This window comes from Lemur catta, chromosome 11, assembly GCF_020740605.2.
Source record: "Lemur catta isolate mLemCat1 chromosome 11, mLemCat1.pri, whole genome shotgun sequence".
In the NCBI taxonomy this organism is placed as follows: domain Eukaryota; kingdom Metazoa; phylum Chordata; class Mammalia; order Primates; family Lemuridae; genus Lemur; species Lemur catta.
Genome location: NC_059138.1, coordinates 77539550 through 77567529, shown reverse-complemented (window position 1 = coordinate 77567529; position 27980 = coordinate 77539550). Strand labels below are relative to the sequence as shown.

Here is a 27980-nt window from a genome sequence, read left to right as displayed (position 1 = left end):
GCAAGTAGAGGCTGTAAACTTATTTGGAAGTCATGTCTCTGGCTGGCAGGCTCTCCTTCAGATGCCTGCAAAGCAGCGGCTCTCAGAGTGGTGTTTACGGAAAGCTCGTGTTGTGTGTAGTGAACGCGGCTTCGGACTATATCGTGCTGCATGCAGAAAGTTTGTTGTGTCCACGAAGTCTGGGTCTGAGGTGTATAATGTGAAAGTGTTGTCAAGCTGGTTTCCTTGCCATCCCGACTAGAGGGACTCATATCCACACGCCCAGGAATTGCATCTCTTTCTTGGGCTGCTTTTCAATTCAAACCAACTCCACAGAGCCACTTAGGCTGGAGATGGGTGTTTGGCCAACTCAGCAAAGCTGAGGCGGGAACTTGTGTGGAAAAGCATTTAGCACTCACAACACACTGTCTTGTCGCTGTCTCAGTTTCATATCTGTTCGGCTTCTCTCCTCAAGGTGTTGCTGTGTGATGTAGCCATACTTTCACGTTCTAGTCTCTTGTATTTATCCAGAACCTGGTGCCTCTGAACATGAAAGATGTGGGGTGATTCTTCTCCAAATGTGTGCTTTTGGATCCCTCTCTCTATCTGTCCTAGTGAAACACCCTGCCCAACGGCAATCCCAAGAGATCTTTAGCTTCATTTTTTAGTTTGAAAAGGATATATTATTATTTGTTATAATTATATTATTATTTTTACCACTATTAGGATTCTTACTACCGTTTTTTTTTGAAACGTAACAGCAGTGCTAGAATAACTTGTTAGAGACTCTGGAAACCAAAGCACATACTCATTTATACAACTTGGAATAACCCTTTGCTGTCTACAAAATAGAAACCCTTACGGAGATGAAAGGTTGCGGGTTTATTTGTCCGCACAACAGATTGTTGGTAAGAGAAAGGCAGCTGCTCTTTCAACATTTTAGAAAGGCTCAAATAGCCATAATTGGATTTTCATATCAATTTATTACCATGACACCCTTAGAGAAAGGGCTTTATAAGTGACCACAGATGGTCAGGAATTCAGTTCAACATGTCTGAGAGCCATCTAAGTTCAAGATGTGATCATCTCACGCCTGGATTATTCAATGGTATCTCCTCTCCTTTTCTTGTCAGTATCTCCCCTGTTTAATTTCTTGTTGAAATTGTTGTCTCCTCCATTAGAATGTAAGTTCCGTGAGGACAGATACTTTGTGTGTCTTGCTCACTGCTACACCTCCAGTGCCTAGAACAGGATTTGGCATATAGTAGATGCTCAATCAACAGGTGATGAAGGAAGCATAAAAACCCAAACGTGAAATTTTCATACTCAAAATGAAGATAAATATATGTTTGAGTCAGCTTATGGCCATGGGACCTACCAACACAGTATGCCATGAGCTAGCTGGGAGGTTCCATTAGCGTCATTACCCAGATTGGGTTACAGGAACCTAACCTGAGGTGTGACTGGGCAAGAGGTGGCAAAGCCATGACCCAGGCTGGATCCCCGTGTTGTCATTACCCAGGTTCTCTCTTTCCCTTCCTTATATCACCCCTTTCCTGCACTGGTGAGGGGTGGTCTTTACCAGCAGCAAGAGGATTTCTGTGGTTATTACCTTCAGAGAATCAACAGTGCAGGATACTGCAGGGGACGATCCTCTGTACGGTGCAACCCCTCCCCGTGCCCTGCCATGCCTATTTTTCTCTAGAACTTCTCACTGTCTGAATACTGTATAGTTGGTTATGTTTATTGTCTGCGTCCCCCAACGAGAATATAAGCCCCACAAGGACAGGGTTTTTTGGTTTGCTTTGGTCACAGTTTACCCCCCACTGCTGACACTACTACCTGGTATATAGTAAGTTATCAATACATGTTTGAAACCTAGGGCTGTTTCTCATGTTTCTCTAGGAAAGAATTAGGAAGAACTCTTAACCTAGCATTGTAGCGTCATCAACATACTAATAGTGGATTGAATACTGGAAATGTGAGTTTTAAACACTATCTACCCCAGCTGAGATTATAAAAACCTGCACATCTAGGTGTTCAATATTACGATGACTCCCATATCCCTTGAGTGAGGTGATCCCAGTGGTGTGGCATTGCTCAGCCTCCGTCTGTGGCCCTGCCACCTCTTATACACATGCGCAGGTTCCTCTAGGCGAAGAGGGAACAAACACCGCACACCTGAGCTTACTTAATTAAGTCTGTCATAGAGATGCTGTCATCTTACTCTTCTAGAGGAACCTCATTTTCACTTTTCCATAAACCTCGATTATCCTCCATGAGCTGTTGTCATGCCTCTTGCTCTGTAGGAGTGGGCGGAATTTTTGAGTCCATCCCAATCACTTTGTTGTTAGGGAATCCTCCGATCCGGGGACTATGACTATGGATGCTCTTTATCCCCCAGATGATGTGGAGAAGCCTCACGGGCTACTTGAGTTTGAGCAATTAGGTCATAACTTATTCCTTGGGTCCTGACCAAGAGTTTTTGTATTGCCAGCCTACTATATGATGACAAAAAGGTGCCTCTGTGCTATATTTTTTAAAATTGAGAGCAAGAAAACAGGTTTCACTTATTCCTTGGCATTTATTGTCACAATTATAATTATCTAAGCTCTCACATCCAACTATGAGGTAGTCAGTATAATAAATTTTATGCTTATACAATACTCTATGAAGATGATAATGCTTTTTGCATTATCTAAAGTAATATTGTGAATATAAAGGCAGTTAAATGGCTATTAGATTAATAGGCTAAGACCACTGTTGTTTTGTCTGTCTAGCAAGCTTTCCCCCCTTGCTATGGTAACAGACCCTGCCTCCCACCCCACGCCCTGCACCCTACGATGAGGATGGGCTCATGCTCCAGGACTGGCCCATCATAGGATTTTATCATCTTGGCAACAAAGGGTGGTCTCAAGTAGGGCGTGGAACCCAAACAGGAGCATCTGAGTCCTTCCTTGACATTTCTGTATTGGCCATGGGTGAGCGATCCTTTTCTCTTCTTCTGGGCATTCATGGTGGTTGTCGCTGGACCCGTTTCCCACCTCATGGAGAAGACCTTTCTGTGGTAGGAGACAGTAAGGCCAACAAGCAAAGAGAAGCAGAGGTGAGATGATGGGTGGGAAACCCTGAGTCCGGGAGATCCCAGCCCCTCTAGAAGTTTCTCCAGTTCTGTCTGCTGTCCCAGCTACAAGAGCCAGTTAGGCTCTGCTTTTGCTTAGGATGTTTTGAATTTGATTTCTCTGAAAAAGACTTAACTGATATCCCACTGCTGTACAGAGAACTTAGGTGAGTCTTCCAGACTACACAGCAAAGATGGGGAGAAAAGCCATAGGCAAAGAGGCCTGGATCTTTGGTTTTAAATTCTTACTTAAGCCCTCTCACTCTGTGTTTTCTGTCTATTCAACTGAATTTTTTAATCGTGTCATTAGTGTTCAGGCAACAGGGGGTTACTCAATTAACATCTACTGAATGTATTATATGCCAGTCACTTTGCTAGGCTCTGGGTATGCAAGAGTAGGTAAGATACCTGACCTTCAGTGGTTTGCAGGCTAGGGGAAGAGACTGACATGGTGCCTGGAAGCGATTAATAATGATATGGAGGGATGCAGGGGAGCTACCTCTGCCTAGGAGGGCCGGAGAAGGTGTTACAGACCTACAGTGAGATATGTATTTATTCTGGGAAGCGTCCTTACAGTCACAATTCCTTTCATCGATGTCAGCCTTTTGCAAAGATGAGAAACAACCTTTTGCAAAGATGAGAAGCAAACAAAGAGTCATCCAGTCAGCCCAGAATAAACCAGTCCAGAATTCTGAGCTGTTTTTATGGACTACTGGAAAAGCTGCTTATATGGACTAGGGATATAGCTTGAGTCCAAGTGAACCTTCTCTGTGCTCACCTTTCACTGGTAATTCCCAAAAGAGAAGGTGTGTTTGGGTCTATTTGCTGTCATGCAACATGGAGCTATTGGATAGAAATCTCCCAGGTCACCTCAGAAGTAGCTGGCCTCTCATTTGTTCTAGGTAACAGGATTCTCCTACAAATCAATCCCCAAGAGCCTTAGTTACTTTCCTTAAAGTGTTCCTGGGTGACATCCTCTTGCAGCTCACCCAGTGCAGTATTGAGAGAAGTTTCTGAATGGAGGGAACAGTGTGTGTGGAGGTACAGAGGCATGGGAGACCTTGGCATGTCAAGGAGGAGAGAGAGAGAATGCTGGAAAGGAGGGCCTGGGTCAGGTTGGGGTACATGACATTTTAAAAACTTTACTTTTTGTTTTACTCAAAATTAGACATGCTCATAGTTTAAGGAGGTGAGCATATGAACACGTTTTACTATATAACAAAAGAGTGTTGTGTTCCAGGCATTCTCCTTTCGTGTATTCTAGAAAAATCTTTTCTTTAAATTGGTACATGCTATTTTAAGGAGTTTGTATTTTATCCTTTCCATTGTAAGGAATTGTTTAAAGATGTTAAGCTGGAGTGTAACGAGATGAGGTTTGAGTTTTAGGCTGGTAATCCTGAAAGAAGGACAGAGGACAGATTGGGGATGAGACTTGTTGCCTAGAGACTGGTTGGGGAAGAGGCCCAGTTGGGACTGGGGATAGTGCTATGAGGATGGAGGAATGGGGGGGGGTGCATTTGAAATGAGAATTGACATAACTTAGATTTGGAGCAGAGAGTGAGAAAAAGAAGTTGTCTTCCAAGTTTGTTTTGGCTTAGATGTCTTAGTGAGTTTGGTGTCATTTGCCTTGTTAGGAACCATGGAGAGAAGAGCAGGCTTGGATAAAGCAGAATGGTAACCTTGCTAGGGTGTAGACATACTGCGCTAGTGCCTCTGGAATGTCAAGTGGCTGTTGGTGATGGCAGTCTGCAGCTATGCAGAGAGCTGTGGCCTGGAGAGGTGGGTCTGAGAGTCTTGGTTCTTAGTTAAAGCCTCGTAAGCAGATGACCCAGGGAAGGGGGCATCGACCTGAATCTCATCAAAAAAGCAATTCTAGAAGAATACTTTAAAAATTATTGTTTATTTACCCAAGATTACATATTTAGTGCATTAATTTGTACTTCTACTCTCCCATTTAATTGGAATTATCAGATCTTTCAGCACATTTTTCTTGGGCTTCTATTACATACCAGGCAGTAGGACCTTCAGAGGTGATGTGAAAATATCAAAAGCAAAGCCCCACCCTCAGGAAACTTAGAGCCAGATAGTTCTTATATATGTGAAAAGTTAAAAAATAACAATAAAAGATAGGGCAATAATTAATTGCTGAGTGATAATGACACCCCATGCTAACGTTCAGAGATGGAAGATGTTTTTGTTTGAGGGATTGTTTTTGAATCTTTCTTTTTTTTAGTAAAGATCAAGTATAGTCTCTTTGAAATATGTTCTTAATGTATACTAAAGGGGATAAAGAAGTGAATATCAAAAAGAGTAAGTAGATACGTTTCTGGTGAAATTTTCTTCGCTTGAATACTAATGCAGTGTATTAGCACATCATTGCTTGCTTATTGTAATTTGCTTGTGCTAACTTATTAGCTAATTACAACTCAATATTTAACAGCTAAGTGCTTATTATTTTGGCCAACATTTACAGTATGCCTCTGTCGGTTGGGAAGCAACCCTAAGCAAAGAGGTTTCTGCCTTTCTATCTCCAGTTTTCTGCCCTTAGTTTTCTTTGGCTCATAGAAAACTACTTTCCTTGATTCCTGTTTCCCCATATGAAAGGAAAGTGCCTACACAATCGACTTCATGGCTTTGTAAGAAACCACTAAAACAAATAATTGTTACATATCAGACACATAAAATAGTCCGTGACAGCTTTGAGAATGACCAAACCAATTTCACAATAGCAATAAAAAATGAATTCTATAACAAATGGAACACTCTATTTCTGGAGAAAGTATGCTGAATTCATGTAAAGTGTTGGTATTCTTCAGGCTTTTATTGGAGTGTACTCTTTATAAAAAGTCCTTGTGACAGCTGTTATTAAACAAAATAAATGAGTCTTAATGAGCATAAGAAAAACCTGGATGTTCCTAGGTTGTGAAATTATGGAAAAGCTTAAGAGAGTAATTCAATCCTGAAGATATAAAAATTGATAACTATAGGTAATGAGTTTTATTGATATATTTGAAGGAATCCACACACATCTATATGCAGGAAACTCAATCATCACTTATTCACTCAGCAAATATTTCTCTGGCACTGTGTGCCGGGCATTGTGCTGGGCACCAGGGTTACAGTTGGAAACATGATGAAAGCTCCCTCAGGGACTGTTCAGCCTACAGGGAGAGGCAAATATTAAACAATATTTCCACAAACAACTGTTTACTGTGATGAGTGCCACAAGAAGTCTAGTACAGGGTGCTGTGAAAAAGGAAGAGAGGGCTCAAACCTGGTCCAGGATTCAGAGAAGGCTTCTCTGAAGAAGTGAGGTTGAAGCTGAGATATGAAGAATTTGCAGGTATTAGTTAAGACTCAGGGAAGAGTGTTGTTCTAGTATATTCAAGGTCTGGGATCTTTGCATGTGAATACCAACACTTTATATCACAAAGATCTAAAGACAGGAAGGAACATGGTGCCCCTGAGAAAATGCAAGAAGGCCTGGGGCACAGAAGGGGAGGAGGCCCAAGGCTCCAGCAGCTGAGAGGGCCTGATCCTGCCTCATCCACCAGCCGGGGAAGCCATTGTCTGTAGGCGGGGATTTGAGAGCTTCTTAGGAGATAGACCCAACAGGGGTTCAGGCGGGAGTGGGGAACCTGCTGCCTTCTGATTTCAAGATTGTTCTTTTTTAAGCACCAAAGGAGTCAAGAAAAGCTTCAACTTTCTCTGCTGTGCCCCTTTTAATAAAAGGATTTGTTCTTTAAAATTTTGATTCAGTCAAAAGGCCGCACTTAAGGACCCAGAAGGCCACATGAGGCCTTAAGGCTGCGAGTTTCCGACCCCTGTGGGAGGTTTTTAGCTTGAATCCCCAGGCTATTTACTTAGATGTGGGTCAAGAGGGAGGAGTCCATTTGCAGGTTTGGTTATGGGTAGGAGCAGCGTGCATGGCGGGTAGATGATGAATTCTGTTTTGGACATATTGGAAATGAGGGGAGATATGAGGACAGCACAAGCAGTTGGATAAGTGGGTCTAGAAATTGAACAGAAGGTCTGGATTGGAGATACATCTACATCCCAGCAAAGCAAGAAGAAAAATTATGTGTGTATATGTGTGTCTGAATGATGCTAAGTTAATATTCCTATAAATTTTACAAGTAGAGAGAACACAGTTTAATAGGACCCCTAAATAGTCTGACAGAAGGTTCCAGGAGACCAAAATTTATATTTTCTCATTGGCATTTACTTGTTCAAAATATTGGTATTTCCTTAGAATGGCCAGTTAGTAATCATAGCTTTACTTGAAACTCTTATATTGACTACTTGGTGGAACGCCCATCACAAACATAAGTTTGGAACAGAGACAGAAACCTGGGGCTAGGCATGGTCATTCTCACAATTTCAAGGGCAGAAAGAGGCCATGACTCAGGGAGCCAAATGAGATGATGCCCTCATCATGGACTTTCAGGGAGATAGAAGGCGCATACCAGGCAGCTGACCTCTGTGGCCTGGAGCCCAGCCAACTGCGGAGCGGCTGGTGAAGTGTGACTGGGTGGAGGCTCTCTGGCCCCTGCAGGAGGTCTTTCTGCTGTTTAGGCTCCACTGAGTGGGCTCAGCCTCCCTGTGCCTGTGCCAGAGCTGACCCACCATGGACAAGGATGGGCAGTCCACAGTTCCAGCCATGGTGCTTGTCCTCCGCACCACCTCTGCCCTTCATTCATGCCCTTTTCCTGCTCTTTAAGGCCTTCCAAAAATGGTCCTCTCTCCCTTTGCTTCCACCCAAATCCAAGGGCCTGTTGCAGGGACTCTGCAGTACTCTGCCAAAAGCTGTCCTTTCCTTCAAGGCCACCAACAAAGTGACAATTTAGACAATCAATGTGAGAGTGTATTAAGCATTTTGGCTGAAAGTCATTATTGGACATCCAAATGCATTAAACTCTTGTTTATCCAGATTCCAAACAACCAAAATGTTTAAATAGCCAGGACTTTTTTTTTTTTTTTTACCTTCTAGAGACATGCCTAGTAAATATGGTAGTGAAAGATTAATCTTTGAAACCTCCTGCCAGGTATGTTTTAGGAGCAGTTCAAATTCAGACTAATATTCTACCACGTTTTTGTCTACCTCTCTGACTTTTGTCTAAGGATGGCTCTGAGGAGTCTTTCAATACCTTTATTTAAGCCCCTTTGTAAAAGTATATTACATTTAGTATACTGATGCATGTGATTGCTACTGGAACCTTGTCTACTAATTGTGAGGAACTATAATATAAACACTCTCATATACAGAGTCCTGTGTAGCTCATGGGTGAAATATAAGGATTAATTATCATAAATCAAGTATCATAAATGTTGTTTAGAACTGCCATTCTGTCTATAAAATCTCTAGCTGAAATGAGTCATTTGTTAAAAAAAAAATGAAAGAATTGTTCAAAGCACTCATTTCTGGGAAATTTGGCATAGTTTCAGTTTCAGTGAAGGTAGCTACTGTAGCTCAGGAGAATTTAATTCCAACGCTCAACTGATTTCGGTTGAGAGAAGAGCTCAACATGGTCCCAAGAAATGTATCTGATAGTTGTTTTTTTTCCCCCGTGTATTTTGGACAATGGCTTCATTTTGCCATATTTAAATTGCTGAGATTTACAGAGTCTGTGTCCAGAGAGGCTTACATAGATGATGCTACTATAAGACAGGGTTTTAAAGGAAATAGGAAGGACTTCTGCTCCCAAGGAGCCATGGCACTGACCCAAATTCACCTGAAATTATAAATGACTGGCAGCTGCTTTCTGCCAAGTGTAGGTTTTGATAAGAGTTGGGAGGAAAGGCATAAAGTGGAGAGAGGGAAGGAACACTACTGGAGTCGACAGGCAAGGCTTAGAAAAATTAGACTGTCATTGAAGTCAAACTCGGCAGAAGATGCAGTTTTTGTTCTGGCTAAATCTACAGAGGGGGAAAACACAGTAGAGAACTGAAGCAGCTCTCTGGATAATTGAATTTGAAAAAAAACTACTCCTCCCCTAATTACAGGGATATGCCTGTGAAGGGTGAGATTTTGTCTTAATCCTTTGGATTTATCTCCACTTTGGCAGTGCTGTCACAGATATTAAGAGATATTTTTGTTTTCAGCCTTTCTCATTGATGTTTATTTAAACAGGAGCCAGGCTCCCAGGAACGAGGTCACAAAAATCTCTTCCATTCCCACCCACACAGTTTTGCTGTACTTACAACACAGCAAGTGGTTGTAAATACGTGAATAGACGAATAAATCATTTATGCAAAAAATATACTACTTGGACTTCTACAAGCATGACATTTACTTTGTATTTTCTTTCTCTAGGAACCTTTCCTTGTTTTTTCATTGGTGTCACCAATTAGCTCATTGCCTAGAATTAAGCAATGGATTTTTAGCTAGAGGGAAGGAAATAGAGTTTGGCCTGCGTGAAAACCCTTGCTTTCCAAAGGCAGATTTCAGCTTTCTTTGGGGAGGGGTCCCATTTGGGGCCTCTTTGTAATCCAAGTCCTGGAATTTTTCACCCAAGCTCAAGAGAGAAACAGGCATGAAGAGGAGATTTGGATGCTGTGCCTGGCCAGCTGTCTGCAGGCAGAGGAGGGGCTGGGGAGGGAGAACAATGAATAAATAGAGGGGCCGCTGTGGGAGCACAGGAGCCCCTGACACAGCCTGGATTTGCTGTGTGCGTTGGTCCAGTTCCAGATGGGGCTTCCTGTGGGGGTTGTTTGGATTAGGTTACCCTCCTCTCAAAGCTTTCTCCACTTCCCTCTGCCTGCCCAGCACTGGATAGAAACACACTTGCTCACAGGAGTGAGTGAAGAGTGGATTGTCTTTATTTACAGCTCTGTTTCAGATTTTCATTCTCCCATTCTTTGGATTCACCATCCCCACCCCCAAAGCACACTGTCAAAGGCTTCCTTCATTTGAATTTGATCTCATCACTTTTGGCTGGAATTTTGTATCTTTGGGAAATGGCTGTCCCTAAATGCAATCTTCCTTTTCTAAGAGGGCTAGAGAGCAAGAGTCTGTAGAAAAATTTCCTTCAAATAGAAGACCTAGATTTTTTTCTTTGTTTTGTTGGTTGTTTTTGTTTCTTTCCTAATGGTTGGGCTATTCCAGGTGAAAATGTCATTTTATGATTTTTACATTTTTTTGTCTTGCCTTGGATCTTTGGCCAACCAGGAAAATAGAATCACTGTGCACATGGAATTTCACTTTGTAGCTCATAACTTAAATATTTGAGCTAATAAGAGAAGAGATTCTGACATTCTCTCTAGTATCTTTCTCCCCACCTCTAAATATTCTTGTGGAAGGTGCTGGGGGACTGCAAGTTTATATATATTTTCTCATTGGCATTTACTTGTTCAGAATATGGGAAAGGCCAGCCAGCAATCAATAGCTTTGCAAATTTAGGTTTTAACACATATATCATGGAAATGAAATCACTGGTACGAATGAGAAGAAATGTAATACAAAGGCCTTCCGTTCTCAGCAACATGTAGATGAGTTCATACAAATGATGTAAGCAAATTCAGTTGAAGTTCATTGTGATATTTAGTTCTGTTCAGTCTGCTCCCTGCATGCCGATGAAAACCAAAACCAGAGGATCAGATGATTGTTAAGATCCTCCTCACTCATTTCATGCTTATTTGTGGCATTTTATCTTAGTCCACTTTCCCAGAAGTGAGACACATGTGATGCGAACTCGTGAGAACATGAAGTTATCTATATGAGTCTTGCTGTGCACTTTGTTTTTCTCTGAGCCTGTCCTCCAACCTCCTCTCCCTTGGGGTAGCTGAGGGCTGAGAACCAAGCTTTCCGAAGCTGTCTGTGTGTCGGCAGCAGCAGTGGTCCCGGCAGGGAAGGATGGAGACAGGATCCGATGCGACTTGAAGTGTGAGTCATCGTTACCCAGAAACCCCAGGGAACACAGAAGGCAGAGCTGGAATTCTCATTGTGTGTGTGCAGTTGTTGCATATTCAACTTCCCGTATCAGAAAATCTTCTTGTGCCCAACTGGGAGGTATCTTGCTGTCAACTTAGAAACGGAGTGCAAGTTTTGGTTCTTCAAAGCCAGCTTGTTAGAATATTAAGCCTATTTATAAACTTCATTATTGCAGCACCCATATGGCTCTTGCTCAAAGACACTCACTTTAAAAAAGTGAAAGACTGCCAGGCACTTCATGGTTTAGCATCAATGTTTAATCGACTCTCACTTATCTAGGCTATTAGAAACGATTTCCAAATCATCTGTTTGACTTTGGAGTACTCGATATGTATATTTCACTGCAGGTGTGCCCAGTATTTTGGGAACTCACAGCCATTAACAAGCAGATAAAGCCCCGTAAGACCATCGTTGCTCTTGCCTCACTGTTGCTTCTTGCGGTTTCCTGCTTGTTTATGCTCTGCCCCCAGGCAGGTCCATCCTTACTGTGGACAGAATCACCCGTGGGCTTGCTTAATCTCATCCTTTCTCTCCCTGACTGAGGGCAGGACACATAAAATGAAGTTCTGGGTTTAGAAGCCTCTACTAGGTGACACAGCCGTGGAGAGCTGTGGGGAACCTTTTTAAATATTGGGGGTCAATGCTCTTCACCCTTTGATGATGCTCCTGTCTCAGAAACTCCTTGTCAGAATGTGGCCATCCAGATATAAATGGACTGCACACAGACACATACACACACCATTTGATACCTCTTGGGAAATCCACAGTTCCATAGACACATTCTGGACCTAAACAGACATTGATTTTCAGTGAAGACCAGGAGTCTTTTAATTTGCTTAAGAGCTAAATGAGTATGGGTCAATCAATAATTCCAGTTATAGCACATGATTATCATTGCATTGAGTGACACCTTCTTGAGACTGCTTAGGGATGCTGTGTAAGCAAGTCACTGGGCTCAGTTTTCAGGGAGTTATTGATAAAAAGGATTTTTGTTAAAAGATAAGTTTAGTTATTTCTGAGGATTATTATGACATCCACTTCATAAGCACCCAGTTTTATCTTCTTTTTTCCTGTCTTCTGAGGAGTAGCCCAGCTTCGATATTCGAGGCAAGTGTGTAGCTCTGCTAGGTTAAGTGGGACACAGCCGGAGTGGGTGGCAGGGCGTACAGGCCACAAGGTCCCTCGGGCACAGGGGAGAGCTGGGCTGGGTTTCAGCTCATCCTCCTCCTAGCAGAACTGAGATTAGCACCTGCTTTCTTTGTGGTTCATGTGTTCCAAGATAAGGAGAATGGGGAGCATTCCATTTTTCCATTCTAGAAAAGCAATCTTCAACCTTTTTTTCTTGCCTTTAATCAATGAAAGGCTTTTTATTTTCCAAACAAAATTGTAAAACCTATCAAATTATAATACCATTATTATTTATGCAGTACTATTGTTTTTAGCACAGTAGCTGACTCTTTCTTGAACATTTCCTGGATGCCTAGAATTGTGCTAAATGCTTTTAATTCATCATTCCACCTAACTCTCACATCACCCTGCAGAGGGGTACGATTGTTACCCACATTTTGTAGATGAGGAAACTGGTGGTTGGAGAAGTGACGGAAGTTGCTAAAGGTTACGCAGCTTGCTGAACACAGTAAGTTGGAGAAGGGATTTGAGCCCAGGCAAGTGATCCTAAGCATTATGCTGTAATCCCTCTCCTTGAAAACACAAAAGTGGACAGACAGATGAAGCCCCATGTGGGGTGTTTATGTGTGTGTGTGTGTGTGTGTGTGTGTGTGTGTGTGAAGGGTGGGGCCCATTCTGGGAAGTGGAGTTTGCAGAGCCCTACTTTAGACCTTCGTTGAGGTGGTTTCCTCAGCCGGGCCTTGCGAAGATGACCTGTCTTCCGCCCAGGCATGACCCTGGCCTCCCTCCCTGTCCCACGCTGCCAGCTTTGCCAGGTCCCAGAGCACAGCAGCTCCTGGTCATTCTCTGCTTTCTCCATTGGCTCAGTCTGGCTCCACGAATCTTGAGATTTGTGCTGCCTTGTTTCAAGTTTCAAAAAATTATAAATTTAAAGTAAGTTTGAAAAACAAAACAAAACATTTAAAAATATTCCCTTTATCTTTCAGGTTGTGAGTCAGGGATAAGTTCTGTTGAAATTCTTAAAAACAAAAGGCCAAGAATAAACTGGGTTTCTTTTCCAGCTCATTTCCTGCATTTGCATGGAAAGAACCCAGTGTGTTTTATTGTTGTTGGTTTTGTTTGTTTTTGTCTGGTGCCTAAGTTTCCTAGTGGAATCCTTTGACTTCTTTGCATAATTTTCTCAATTTTCTGTGAAGGCTTCAGAATCTGCTTTCTGTCTTAGCCACTATAAGGTTCTGTGTCCTTAGGCAAGTTATTCAATCTCTCTCAGACTCACTTGTGTCAAGTGTAAAGTAAAGGAAACCTCCTGGGGTTTGTAGGAAGTCAGTGAGTTAATTTGAGAAACGGATATGGAACAGAGGAGCTGCTCACCAGTTGTGAGCTCCCCAGCCTCCTCTCATTGCTTTCCTTCCATGTGCAGGAAACCATGGCCATGGGTAGATGTCGTCACTGCTCATAGTAAATGATTGTCAAACAGAAGGAAAAAGAATAAAAAGATAGCACTCTGTTAAACAGAAGGAAAAAGATAAAAAGATCAATTTCTGGATAAATTCATTCATGCATTCAACAAGAACACATTGAGTGGCTGCCATTTGGCAAGCACTGTGTGTTAGGCAAGGGAGAAACACTGGCAGATAGTGGACAAGCCATCATTCTTGCCATCAGCATAACAGATCGTAACCGCTACTAGTCACAAGTGCAATGATGTGAATAAGCTCTGGCCACCATGGGAAACACAGAAGGAGCATTATCCAGTATGGGAGGCCCTAGAAAGTCTTTGGGAGGAAGTGATGTTTCAGCTGAGAACTGAAGGATGAGTAGGGCTCAGCCAGGCCTCATCCACCTTGTCCAGGCAAGATGATCTGAGAGTTGCTTCTTGAGTAGAATCATTTCTGTGGAGCTGCATTTGCTCTTGTGCTTTGAATGCTGACCTCCAAACTCCAGTGTGAGATGACACTATTTGGATTGAGTCTGCCTCGGTTTGGGGGCTATGTGTAATTGAGGCAAGATGGGAAGGGAAAACTTTACAACTTATGAAGCCAGGAATGCATCTATGAAGGGCGTGTCAGGAAGGTGAGTTGGACTGAAAATCAGAGTTCTGGTCTGCCTGTTTTTGTCTACCAGATACACAACCCATCTTTTGACAGGTATGGATGGCAGCTGCAAAGAATTCATTTATTTAGCCAACAGATATTTGTTGCATGCCAACCATGTGCCAGTCAAGCCCTTGGGATAGATAGGAAGGTCCATGACAGGACCCCTAACCTCAAGAAGCTCAAAATTAGGGGCAAATGCTCCCTTGATGGCAGGTGCAGTGCCTGGAAAATTTAATACGTTATCTCATCTGAGAGCACTCCATCCATTTTTATAGATGCAGAAAGCAAAGCTTGATTTGACGCAGAGCTTGCTTGAGGTCTCATGGCTAGTGAAGTTGGGTTTTAAACCAGGTCTATCACAGAGCCCTGTAGTCTTTCCACCTAGTCACAGACATGAGACAATGCAACGCCACAGAGGAGGGAGTATGGTAGGTTCCAGCGTGCTGTGAGAGCACAGGAGAGGGTGCATGACACTGCTTCCCACAAGAGGTGACCGCTCCCCACCCAGGTATCATCTTTTTCTAAACATATACATTTTATTACTTTTCCTGCTTAACTCTGTCCTTAGCACTTTTCTGCCTTACCTCCTGCCGTCTCACTCCATATACCCTGCTTGCTGGGTGGGTTGGAGGCCACTAGGCAGCCCTCCTTCCCTGCTTGCTGTGTGCTTCCATAGTTCTCCCTGTTGAAATCCTACCCATCAATCCAGACTACCCCTTCCACAAAGCTTCCTTGAGCCATTGCTTGTATTTGTTGTTATAATAAGATAACACTTTAAGTGCATGTCTTAATCTCCTTTCTAGAATTCAAATTCTTTCAGAAGGTGCACCTTTTTTTTTATTTCCACGTATTATGGGGGTACAAAAGTTTAGGTTATGTATATTGCCCTTGTGCCCCCTTCCCCCCCAAATCAGAGCTTCAAGCGTGTCCAGCTCCTAGACGGTGCGCATCGCACTCATTATGTTATGTATATACCCATCCCCTTCCCTCCCCAAGAAGGTGCATCTTGCAGAGTTATGTGGATTAGCAATGTATGTTAAGTGCTTATTACTAGCAGGTGCCAAAATGAAGCTTTTTCTTGTTTTTGTTCATCTTTGATTCTTTCAGGACTCCCAGCAATGCCTTTGTATAGTCCTTTGGCAAATGTTGGGAGAACTCTATGGAAGCCAGTGGCAAAAATTGTCTTCTTCTGACCCCTGAAGACACCCTCTGCTGATAGGATTAGTTGGGCTTCTGAGTAGAAGCTGGGGGCATCTATCTGGCCCAACTGTCCATTGCCGTTGGTCCCTGGACACTCTCAGTGGGTCACTTTTCAGCCTTGCCAGATGCTCCTTAGATCAGTTTATTAGACTGCAGTGCTAATGAGGTGAAGGGCAGGGGTCACACCCATGGCTCACAGTGCTCCATGCCTGTGGATGAAACCTCTGCCCTTGGCTACTGCCTGGAGAGCGTGAGCTGTCGCTGGTGACAGGGTCCAAGCGCGAGAGGGTGAATGACCAGAGCACATCCGTCACAGCTTTTGGAGGGAGTACCGGCAAACCGCACAAAGAACCTGCCCCCGGGGAGCTGACATTCAGGTGAATTATCTCATTTATTTCTCATAACAAGGTCTCTGGAGAGGTGCTCTGATTATTCCCACTCTACAGACAAAGAAACTGAAGCTAAGCGAGGTTGAGTGGTTGGTCCAACACTACAGAGCTAAGTGCTAGAACCAAGATTGGAACACAGGGGTTTTGCTCTACAGCCCAAGCCTTAACCCACCCTGTTAGTCATTCTTCTTCCCCATTATATGTGATATAATTCAAACATGTAAATAGCTATCTATATGTATAGATATTCTTAGGTATCTGTATATCTGTATAGGTGACTATGTATATGTATATTTTTATAAATTTTTTCTAATTGTAATCATAATGCTCATTTTTTAAAGAAAATTTGGAAAATTCATAAAAATAAATATAAAAGAAGTGATCCATTAGCCCACTATGCTGGAGACATGTTGTCATTCTGATGTATCTCCCTTCAGATAAATGGATACGAGCCACATCTAGGCTTTGTGTGGCATGCTGCTTCCTTCACTTAAACACCTAACACTGCTGTGTGTTTTCATTTTAACAGAGATGTCACAGGCTGTAGTAATCGGAATTTGAAACCTCTAGACCTTTCTTTCATATTAAAAAAAAAACCCTAACACATGTGACATACAGCTCTCTGTTAGCAAGTCGGTGGCTTGGCTTCCTGGGTGCAGTGACTGTAACGGGAATGCAGGTGTGGAACTAGGACAATTGGGAAGCATTGCCCTTCCTGGAGATGCTACAAGGAATTTTCTCCTTTCCCAGCACTTCCTTTTCTCTAATCCTCCCCAGTGAAGAGCCTATTAAAACTTTTTAATAAACTCTTCAGAGTATATAAAAACTGACACAAACATGAAGAACATTGGGATATTGGGAAAACATACTTTTGTGGCCATTTTCCCCTTGGATGCCACCATGACCTAGGTGAGATGGTCAGGACAGATGTTACCATCTCCATTTGATAGATGAAGAGGGCTCGTGCACTAGAGATTTGCCCAAGACTGAATGACACTGTACATCGCAGAGGTGGGCTGGCACTGGGCCTCACCTGCTTCCTGGGGAAGTGCTGGACTGAGCCCTTCACAAGTTCCTAAAGCTGCTTCCACTGTTTGCTTCTAGACTTTCTCATGGTCCCTTTGCTACTTCTTCATTCTCTGAAGACCTTACATCTGATCTCGTGGTTTAGCTGCATGGTTACACATTTACGTTTAAAAAGGTACATCCTAAAAGGAACCTCAGTGCTGATGTTGGGAATAAAAGTGACAATATAAATAACTGGTAATTATTGGCCATTTGGTATGTGCTAGAGAAAAGAAATGCTTTACAAGCCTCTGCTCACTTACTTTGCAACAACCCCATGGACGTGGTAAATGGAAGGGCTGAGATTTGCTGTCTTTAAAGCCTGACCTCAACCAAGATGCTACATACAGTACTTTCAAAGGGGAAAGGGAAGAACATAGGGGCAGAGCCATTGAGCTCTTGGGGTGCTGTTTTTTAACTGTAAAGATGTAGAGTCTGTATATAACTTTTCATTAAGCTTTGAAACCCACACGCTTCACTGAGGGAAACTCCCAGGAAGTATTGACCTCCATACTCATTCCTGCTGAAGTCATCCCTTTCTTACCCACTGCTTACCACAGCCCCTTTTCTGATATGTGTTTATGCTTCTTTTCCTACAGGAGGAAATATAAGAAAACGTCCCAGAGGTAAGAACATCTTTCTGAGCTGTGATTGGTTGAGTCATTTGTGGCCCAACTCTTCGCAAGTCTGGCTCGTGGTGGACTGGAATTGTAATAAACAGGCTGTTGGTTCCGTCTCAGCATGTTGCTTGCTTTATCTCCTGATCGCTGCTGCTGCTATAATTAAAAATTGATCGCAGGCATCCATAGTGGCACAGTAGGTGGACACCTTCACACGAGAGTGGATCCTGTGGATTCAAAAACTTGTTCCCGCTGCGCTGTCTAGTGATTTTACTAAAACCTTGACCAGAGAGGGACTGGCCTGGCAGGGGCTGAAGGTTCATTGAGGGGAACAGAACCAGGTCTTTAAATACACTTTTAGTGTCTGAATTCCCCTTTGCCTGATTTGCAGACAAAAATGCTGTTGAGCTCAAAGTATAGGTTTAAACTGCTTTAAGGGCAGTGGTAGTCCTTTGATTTGACTGTGGAAAGGGTTATTTTAAGTAGAATACCATCTGTCATCACCCCTTGTGTACCATGGAAAGTGGATCTACAAAGATGAGGCCCCAGCCTGGCTCTGGGCTGTGCTTTGCAGACCGTTGGAGTGAGGAGCCATGGTGTGATCAGTGGACACTGGCCCTGGCCTGTGTGGCTATTAAACTTTGGACTTGCATCCTCTGTGTTTACAGTTCAACAAAAATGACTCACCAGGTCTTTGAGTGCATGGTCTCCCAGCACCAGTGGCAAGCACATTTTAATTCCTCATTAAAGTGCCTTTGACAGATGTTGTTTGCTGATTTCAAGGGGCAGCATGTGTATTTGTGCATGCGCACAGGTTGTTAATATGGAGAGGGTGGGTGGAGTCTCTAAATAATAGAATAATGAAATGAGCTTAGGAAATGTCAGGTACTTCATGTTGGAAGTTACTCATTGGTTTAGCTTTTAAAAATTATATATATTTAAGGTATATGATATGTTTGATATATATGTATATAAACACACATATATTAATATATATATACACACATAGTAAAATAATTACCACAGTCAAGCAAATTAACATATTCATTACCTCACATAGTTCATTCATTGGTTCATCTTGCATGTACTGTTTTTTGGTTTTTACAGTGATTCATTTTCATAAGTTTAATTGAACAATAATGGCACAGAAGGCCTCTCATGACCTCCTTTATTTCTCCAGCATCATCTCTTGCCACTTCCAACCTCCCCTCTTCATTTCTTAAACTTTAGCTATGGCTCCCCATCAAAGTTGTGATTCTAAAGGTTCAGCTGATCATGGATGCTTTCTTAGGAAGAGCTTTGTTGAACTCTTGGTACATGTATTTATCTTAGGTGTATCTAAGGGTGAAGAGCTCAACTGTGTTCGGGGCTTTTCTTGAGTTAGGTGAGACAAAATACATCAGTTTTAAAGTTACCCAAGAAATCAGTCAGGCCACCAGGAAGTAGGTAAATATTGCTTGTCTTGATAATATTGTGTTTTTGAACAGGGTGACGCATTCTTTGTGTATGCTATTCCTTCCTCCCCACCTGAACCCTGGCCCGTCTCGTAGTTAATACTCTTTGAACTATGTCTGCCTTCTATGTGCTCCTGTAGCTGCCCTGTTCTCTCCTTGTTTCTCCCTGCCCAGCTGAGAGCATCTTGTCTCTTATGCTGTTCTGGTGTCTCCTGTTGTACATGCCACAGTGCCTGGAATATAGCAGCCCCTTAGTAAATGTTGTTGAATGCATAAATACTAACTGTTCGTCTTAGGGACTGTGGTCTTTTAAATTGATGTGTTTTGCAGACTGCTGGCGATGGCACTGGGGAGAAGTGCCACAGCTGTTTCTTACACAACTCAGTTGAGTTGATTAAAACATAAACCTAAGTTATTTTCCCTTAATGTATAGGCTCCCTATTTTACATGCCAGATAACATCATGTGAATCTTTCTAGGATTTTTCCAGGAAAAGTCTGAATGAATTCTAGAAGTGTCAGGATTGGGGTGGTATGAGCCAATGAAAACCTGACAAGAGTACTATTGCTTATGGTTGGTATTCTTTTCTTAATAAAAACAATGCTCTAACATAAGTCTAGTCTCATGGGCCTCTCATTAAGGAGAGGCATAGGGAATGTACAGTTACGTGCTATATAACCAGGTTTCAGTTAACAATAAACCACATATACGACGGTGGTCTTGTAAGATTACAATGGTGCTGAAAAGTTCCTATTGCCTAGTGACTTAGGAGCTGTAGCAACAGTGTAGTGCAGAGCATTACCTTTTCTATGTTTAGATATGTTTATATGCACAAATACTATTGTGTCAAATTGCCTGTATTCAGTACAGTAATATGATGTACATGTTTGTAGCCTAAGAGCAATAGGCCATACAACGTAGCCTGGGTGTGTAGTAGGCTCTACCATCTAGGTTTCTGTAAGTATACTCTATGGTATTCGAACAATGATGAAATTGCCTGAGGACACATTTCTTAGAATGTAGCCTCATCGTTAAGAGATGCATGACTGTACTTAATGGAAGTGCCAAAATATTTATTCTATTTTATTGAGAAGAGTTTGGAGAGCACATTCCGAAGAAATGGGGTTGTTTAGACTTTTGGTTCATCGAACATTTGAAGCCCACAATTCAGTTTAAAAGGCCAGTGTCTGCTTTTCATTGTATTTGACTTTGGTATTACAGAATTAAGCAGATTACATGCAGATAAAAAAAAATCACTAATGTAATTAAAATCTGCCAATAGATTTCAACAATGACATTTTTAGATTACCATTTTAATCTCACGTTTTCTAATGAGCATTATCTCGTCGTAGAGCCTCCTATGTCCTATGGTTTCCAAATAAAGTCAGTAGACCAAAGGAGCAGTATTATAATTTGTTATGCAATGTACAGTGCACAAATCATTGAGAGAAAAATGAACTAAAACTTTAAAGCTTCCTGGAGGTTGCTATACTTTTTCTAAATATAGTGAGCTTACACAGATGGCTGACCAATTCTGTCTTGTTCAGGTTCATTGGACTCACGGTAGTAATTGCATGTGAACCACTGAGCAGGATGTAAATTAATCACTCAGATTAGAGGGCACAATAGTCTTCAGTAGTAAAAGGTAATTTATCATTTTCACATATACTTAACCTGGGGTATGAGATACCACAAAGTTGCCTCAATTTTATTTTAAGAAGAGATAGACAAGTGAGAGGAAATTTTATAAGATAGCTGCTCAAACCTGTCAAGGTTCAAATTACAATGTCAATTTTTTTTGAAAGCATATTTTTGCATATCTGACGTAAATGCTGTTGCAGTTTTTGTTATGTCACTATAATAAAAAAACAGACTGCCTTGAACCAGATTCTTTGAAGTCATTTAATTTGCAAATTACTAGAGGATTGGTTTGAACTCTTCTATTTTTAATCAGATACATATTTTTTGTATGAAATTGATCCATGTTCTACTAACGTATCATTGAATAACAAACCATTCTCAGTTAAGTGGCTTAAAACAACCACTTTCTGTTGCTCACAGTTTTGTGGGTCAGAAATTCAGGAAGGACTTGGTTAGATGGTTTGACTCTGACCCACCCGGTGTCAGCTGGGACTGCCAGGGCTGGAGGATCCATCTGCTTCCAAGACAGCGTCATATCGGGAGCCTTGGAGCTCCTTGTTTCTCTCTCTGTCCCTTTGTCTCCCCCTCTCTCCCCATATGGCTTCTACCCTCTTGAGTATTTCCACGTAGCTTGGGCTTCTTACTACATTGTGGTCTCAGGGTAATTGCCGTTAGCTGGCTTCCTAGGCCGAGTGTTCTAACAGACAGGAAGTGGAAACTACTAGTCTCTTAATCATGGCCTGGGTCCAGAAACTGGCACAACACCACTTCTGCTATATCTTGTTGGTCAAGCTACTGAACCCACCCAGATTCAAGAGAACGGGGCATAGACTACATCTCTTGATGGAAAAAGTGTTAAAAAATTTGCAGCCTTCTTTAATCTGTGTAGCAAACCTTCAGCCTTTTTCAGAACGATCTTGCTTGAGATCTTTTCTGGGGATCTGTAGATGCAGAATATGTAGATTTCTCATTGGGTGGATGGTAGACGATTTTAAATATGTATTGACACTCCCAGTCAGGTGCTGGTCTGTTTGACTGTATGCTTATCTATTTGATGATTCTTTTGGACTGGTGGTAGCTGTCTGTGATTCCTTTTTCTTGTTAGGGACAAGCATACCAATGTAAATTCAACTGGTTAATTAGATTCTAACTGTAGTTATTTGGTTTAATAATTAGTCAAATAAAGTTGGTGGCTTCATGTAGGAAAACTAAATGACATAAATGTTATATTAGAAAGCTTTAGATTACATAAGTTTGATATGAACATCAAGAGGAAGACAGCCCAGGATACAAAAATAATCTAACTTTGTTTACACTTTTTTTTTTTTTGCTAAGTTTTATTTCATTTCATTTATACATTTATTTACCATTCGAAACTATGTTAAAGAAAAAAAAAATCTCCCAGCTTTCAAAGTAATCATCATCCTACTACAACTCAACTGAGGTAGTTATCCATCTTTAAGTATTTCATAAAGTACAAGGCATATCTTTGTAGCCCAAGGGAATATTTTGATGATAGTGATTCTACTGATTCTTACTTTTAGCATTAACAGAAGTGTACTCTTCTCTTCCAAGACCAGAATTTCAATAGAAGTAGTGACGTTATATGTGCTCTTTACCAGGTGAGCAAAGGCACCAAATAGGTAGGAGGTAAGCTTCTCCCGGCACAGAAAACCCTATTAGATTGAGTTTTAAATCTATGTGATTAAGGGGAACCATCCTTTCACATTATGAATGAATCTCGTCCACGAGGGTCAGTCATTCCAAGAGATTTGCAGAAGTGGTGAAATAGTAATTTGACAGCTAGGGAAGATTACATGGTAAGCCTGCTTACCCAGAAAATTCTCATCAGGTTGCTTGTAATACAGCTTTACCTTCAAGTTATCAGATCTGGGTTGCAGAGGTTTCTAAATTGAGAGAGCATGCCAGACCATGTACAAAATAATAGTAAATACGTAGAAATAATTAATTACTTCTCGGCTGCCCTTGAAGAAAGGAATTGCTATCAGAGATGACATGACAAACTGAATCTATGTTAAAAGTGCTTCCAACACCCCCCACCCCAACACACACACATATACACACATACCTCTATTTTAGTTTGCTAGGGGGATGCTGTCATTGGTCAGCATAATTCAGAGGTAGAGGCACAAATAAAGACATCTCCACAAACCTGAGGGACCTCTACAGACACATGTCCAATTTTCATGTGTCTGGACTGTGGAAATACTTTGGTGAGGATGGTTAAGAGTTGGAGTTTTGAGCCACACCACGAAGTGAAACGCTTATTAGCATGAAGGTTTTTATGTATTTGTTTGTTATGAATTATAACTCTGTTTAGACAGTTTAGGTAGAAATTCTGGCTCTTTATCTAATGTAAAGGCATCTCTCATCTTTTTGATAATTATATTGATAATGACATGCATAGTACTTTACAAAAATATTCTGATTTAACAAAATTTAATACTTACTACAGTATATACTGGAAATAACAAGATATGTAAAAATGCCTCTGAATAGGTAAACAGGCTTGGAGGTAAGATACTGGTGAATAAAATAATTCTAATAAAATGTATAAATATTATATAATAGATGTAAGTATTGAAGGTCATTGGGAGCAATTAGGTCTGCTGGGGGAATACTCACACTGTCTTACGCTGTTTTCTCACTAGATTACAACATGAGCCTACAGTATGGCTTGTTATTCATGGTGCTTGAAAGTATGGGCATATTAAGTCTAGTAGGGTAGTTCATAATCTTTTCTCTTAGTTTTCTTCATGTTTTCAGTTCTGGTTAAAATGTATGTTTTGCTGATTCTTTGGGCTTTTTTTTTTTCCAAAGGGGAAGATGGCTCAAAAATATTCTGGACACTAGAAGGAAGAGAGCTCAGGATACAAACATGTGTGTAGATAAATGACAAAGTGTATATTGTACATATAGGTAATAGAGTGGCTTCTATTTGTCGCAAGGCGAAGCAAGAAGTTATTTTTTCCCAAGTATGCCTTCCTTCACTTGGATTTTGATGTGGCTGAGTAATCACATTTGATGAACCCAGTAATTGATTAAATCCTGCAATGGTTCCTTCTCAGGCCTGCCCATGTTCAGCCTTCATGAATCAGCATATTTAATGAGTCATCAACAGAACTGCCACCTTTGCTGTTAATGATAGATTGTTGTGTGTGAGGGGCTGGAAGGTGAGTGTTATCACCCTGTGAGAAGACTGCCTTCTGAGCAGCTGTATCCTAGGATGGGACATAGTTAGTAGCAGGTGCCTCTTCTGTTGAACTGTGCCCCCATGTCCTTCCCAGGACATATTAAGGGCCATTGGTGAACTGTCTTTGAAATAGAATTGGTAGACTATTGTCTCCTACCTTTGTAATGAAAATGATACCAAAATAACTTGTTGGGAAAGTTGACAGGGGTAACGTAGGATAAATCAAAGCACGTATTTTTGCATACATATGCACAACTAATCCTCAATTCTACTACTTACTTAGTATTATTGATATTTAGAGCCTAAAGATTAGTGGTGACATCAGGGACAAGAGGATCTTCTAGGAAACAAAGCCCTTTAAAAATATTTTTCTATATTTGTGATGACTAATAAATTCTCAGAGTAGTAAGAACAAGTACATAAGCCATTAGAATGTGTCCAGTTTACATTCCAAGATTGCCACCTGAATCAGGATGACTTCATAGTGAGGGGTAGCAGCTCAGGGTAGACCGGAAGGAGCGACAGTAGTGGTGGTTAGAGCCCCGTGTAAGAGGTGGATGCTGAGACTTAGCCCACAAAAGATAATGCCCAGATGGTCCACATGGGAAAGGGACTACAAGTACTGTAATTTCAAGTGAAGCATAGCCAGGGGAGAAAGGAGGGTGTTGGAGGGTCTCCATAGATAGCTTTGGGTCAGAGTTCAGAGTATCAGGCAAGCACCTCTCGTTCATTCCTTAACTCACTCTTTCACCCTGCTAGTATAGCAGCAGGAGTCTGGGGAGCAGCAGTGTAGGGCTCCAGGCCCAGGGAGGCTATCTAGATGCTGTCGAGAGTCTGTCTAGCCTGAGGAAAGGGGTACTGGGATGTAGTAAGTACTTCAGGCACTGAGTCTGGGTGCAGTATCTAGATACTAGCAGCAGGAATGACCTTGGTGTTGAACTGTCATTTTGTGAGTCAAGAGGATCGTCTAGGCACAATTCAATCTTCTTTTCTCTTCCATCTTCCTTATGTCTGATAATTACTACCATTCTTCTGCCTTTCCAGTATCAAAACTTATGAGCCATTTTCATATGTTCTTCTGTTGTATTTCTTCAACTTTAACTTTCTGTTCTTCCTCTTCACCCATGATAAATGTGTCTGTAACAGATTGTGGGCTTTTTCTTCCCATTATTTTTATTCCCATGATCTTGGTCTAGTCTCGTTCCCTGTCTTTTAGAGTATTGAATAATGCCCTAATCTCTGCTTACTCTGGCTTCTTCATGTTCTCCATTGTGTGTACGCATGTCTGACAACTTTCTCCACAGCTCCTCTGATGTTTAAAAACAACAACAACAAATCTCCACTGGTTTCCTGTTGGCCATTAAAGGCCAGTCTTCATGTTTAGGATTTTAAGGCTCTTGACATTTGCTTCCACCTCAGCCTTCCTGCTTGGTCTCTGTTACTCCTTTCCATTCACCCTGAGTTCCAGGCCAGCCAACTCCTTACTGACTGTCATATTTACCTAGTGTTTTCTATGATCCTTTTTTCATTCATACTCTTTTTAGTGTTTTGAATGATTTTTGTCTCATCTTTTCTTCAAGATCCAATTCAAATGCCTCTTTCAATGGATTCTTCCGTCTTTCCTCCCAAAAGAGTTCCTGCTGCTCTAAGTCCATGCACAGGAGTTAACTGGGTGCACATCATTCTTCTTGGCTTCACTGTGATTTTTTTGAGTGGTGAATATGCTCCCCCAAAGCATTGGGTATGGCAAGTGTTTATTAAACGTGGGTTGAATTTATGAATAAATCAGATTGGGATCCTTGTTATATTCTACCATGGGTCAGAACTGAAGTCAGAGTTGCCAGGTGGAACTGTGGTATATAAGCTCAGATTGATAAATGACTCATACTCTCAAATGGCTTTGCAGTTCACTGCATACTCCCTCATGCAGACTCTCATCTGACCCTCACATTGGCCGATATGGAGGCTGGTGAGGTCAGCAAGACAGATGGCATGCATGGCAAGAACCAGAAAGTACATAATTGCTTGGATCATTGACTCTGCTTTCCTTTTCTATTTTAGCTCCTCCAACGTGGAACTCTAACTTTGGGTGGAAACGCTGAGAGTGTTTTTGCTTTGTATCAGTGGCTCAACCTCGGTCTTCCCTTCATTCAAACCATTAATTCTGGAGACGTGCAGTGCAGTGTCGAATGTATTTGTTTGAGGTTCATGATTCTAAATATTTAATAACTATGTGGTTGTGCCTCATTTGGCTGTTCTGTGATGTTTTTCCAAAATGGTTCTGAGACTCATTTTCTTAGATTACCTGATTAGATCTAAGTGCGTCTTTAGGACCGTCAATGACACTGATGCTGGGCGTATCCCTGTGCTCCAGAAGTTATGACCAGACTTTAGTTGCTCGAGGCAGCAAGTCTCTAAATCCCTCCTAATCCCAGTGGCCTTCAGTGCTAAAGAGGCAGAATTGACTGGGCTGCTTCAGTTGTTGGTGAGGGCCTCCAAACTGGGGCCAAGTTCAACTCCCAGTGGCAGCAGCTTAAGAAGCAGCGTTTGGACTCTCTGGAGTCCCTGGACCAACAGTGTGGATTAGTGTTTCTTAACCTTGGCAGTGTCGATGTTTTCACCGTGGGGACTGTCCTGTGCATTGTAGGATGTTTGCCAATGTCCCTGTCCTCTACCCAGTAGATGCCAGTAACAACTCTCCTTCTCCTAGTTGTGACAACCAAAAATATCCCCTGAGGGTCAAAATCACCATTAGTTGAGAACCATTGATATGGATGTAAGATTAAAAATAATATTTGGGTTCTGTCACTAACTTAGCTGTACCAAGTTGCTTCTCTCTGGTCTCAGTGTCCTCATCTGTGAGGAGATGAGGTTGAACATGAGAATGAATATGGTTCCTTTTGGCTCAAAAATGATATTCTCTGATTCCAATTACTGATATCCTTCCACAAGGATGTGTGGGACGCTGAACAACATTTGCAGTGATGGTGGGTGCTCTGTGCCCTATAACTGAATCCCCTGGGAGGGGCAAAATTGCCAGGTAGCACGGAGGTCACTGGGCAGGTGACATAGTCTCTGCCCATATTAATGGTCCTTTGGGCACTATCCAGATTACCCTTGGTTTAGAATATTTCTAATTTCACCTAATTAATGAGAGCTAATCAAAGCAAGGACATGAAAAGTATAATTGGCAAAGCATAAACTTTGGCAAAAACATAGGTATGTCTAAAGGCCACCCTATGGACTGAAATCTGTCGTGTGTCTGCTGCGTGCCAGGTGCCACACATGCCTTATCTTATTCCATTGTCACAGTGATCCTGTCTTACAGAAGAGGAAGTCAGGGAAAAGAAGTAACTTGAGGTCACAAAGCAGAGAAATGGTCAGGCCAGGGTTTAAAGGCGCAACTTTGAGATGTTGAAAGCTTCTTGAGTTATTTCCATCCCAGTGGTTTTATAATTTTTTACAGCTGTGGAGCCCTTCTTTTTTTTTTTTTTTCCCCCTTCCCCAAAGGAAGAAATGAAGCAGCTTAAAGCTGAGTGAAGTCAAAGGGTCAGAAAGAGCTGCCTTTGGTAGTTCATTTCCCCACTCTGCCAATTGTTCTTTTTGCCTCAGGACATTTTATGTTCAAAATCTTTTGTATCTGGCCTTAACCTAAAAGTTGAAGCGCTCGGGAAAGTTTAATGAAGATTTTAAAACAAACAAACAATAAGCTATATTGAAATAATGTGATTGAAGGGGGACAATCCTCACCTCCGCCCCCAGGTTCTTTTTTTCAAAATCATTTTAGTACTTAACAGCTTAAAGTGCTCTGAAGCGGTATGATCAGTCATACATGAATGCATAACTTTTTATGCATAAAAGGTAAATAACAAAAATAGAATCAGATAAGAGAAAATTTGTTCTGTATTTTTCTATCCTCTGATTTAAATGATACTGCCTTTTCAAAGTTCATGAGGTTACTGCCTGAATTTTTCCCTTTCCTTTTCACGAGGGGAATCACACACAGCTCTGAATTGTTTATTCCCATATTTTGGGATGTCAGGGAGAGGGGACTGGAATGAGGAATTTCTGAGCAAGCTGGAGGAAGCAGGGTAAGATGAGAACATGCTTGGGAAGAGGCATGTCTGTAGTCTTTTCCCAGCCA

The 27980-nt window shown here is 41.7% G+C and overlaps 1 protein-coding gene across 7 annotated transcripts in view; it reads left to right on the top strand.

The window, feature by feature from the left end:
• The window catches only part of PDE1C (phosphodiesterase 1C), a 483316-nt gene that overhangs the window by 202638 nt on the left and 252698 nt on the right, over positions 1–27980 (top strand). For 2 of the 7 annotated variants that reach the window (XM_045564391.1, XM_045564393.1), the window contains exon 2: positions 17508–17534. The exons of the other annotated variants lie outside the window; for them this stretch is intronic. In XM_045564391.1, coding sequence (XP_045420347.1) covers positions 17508–17534 — 27 coding nt within the window. The remainder of the gene's footprint in view (positions 1–17507; positions 17535–27980) is intronic. 7 annotated transcript variants of the gene reach the window in all.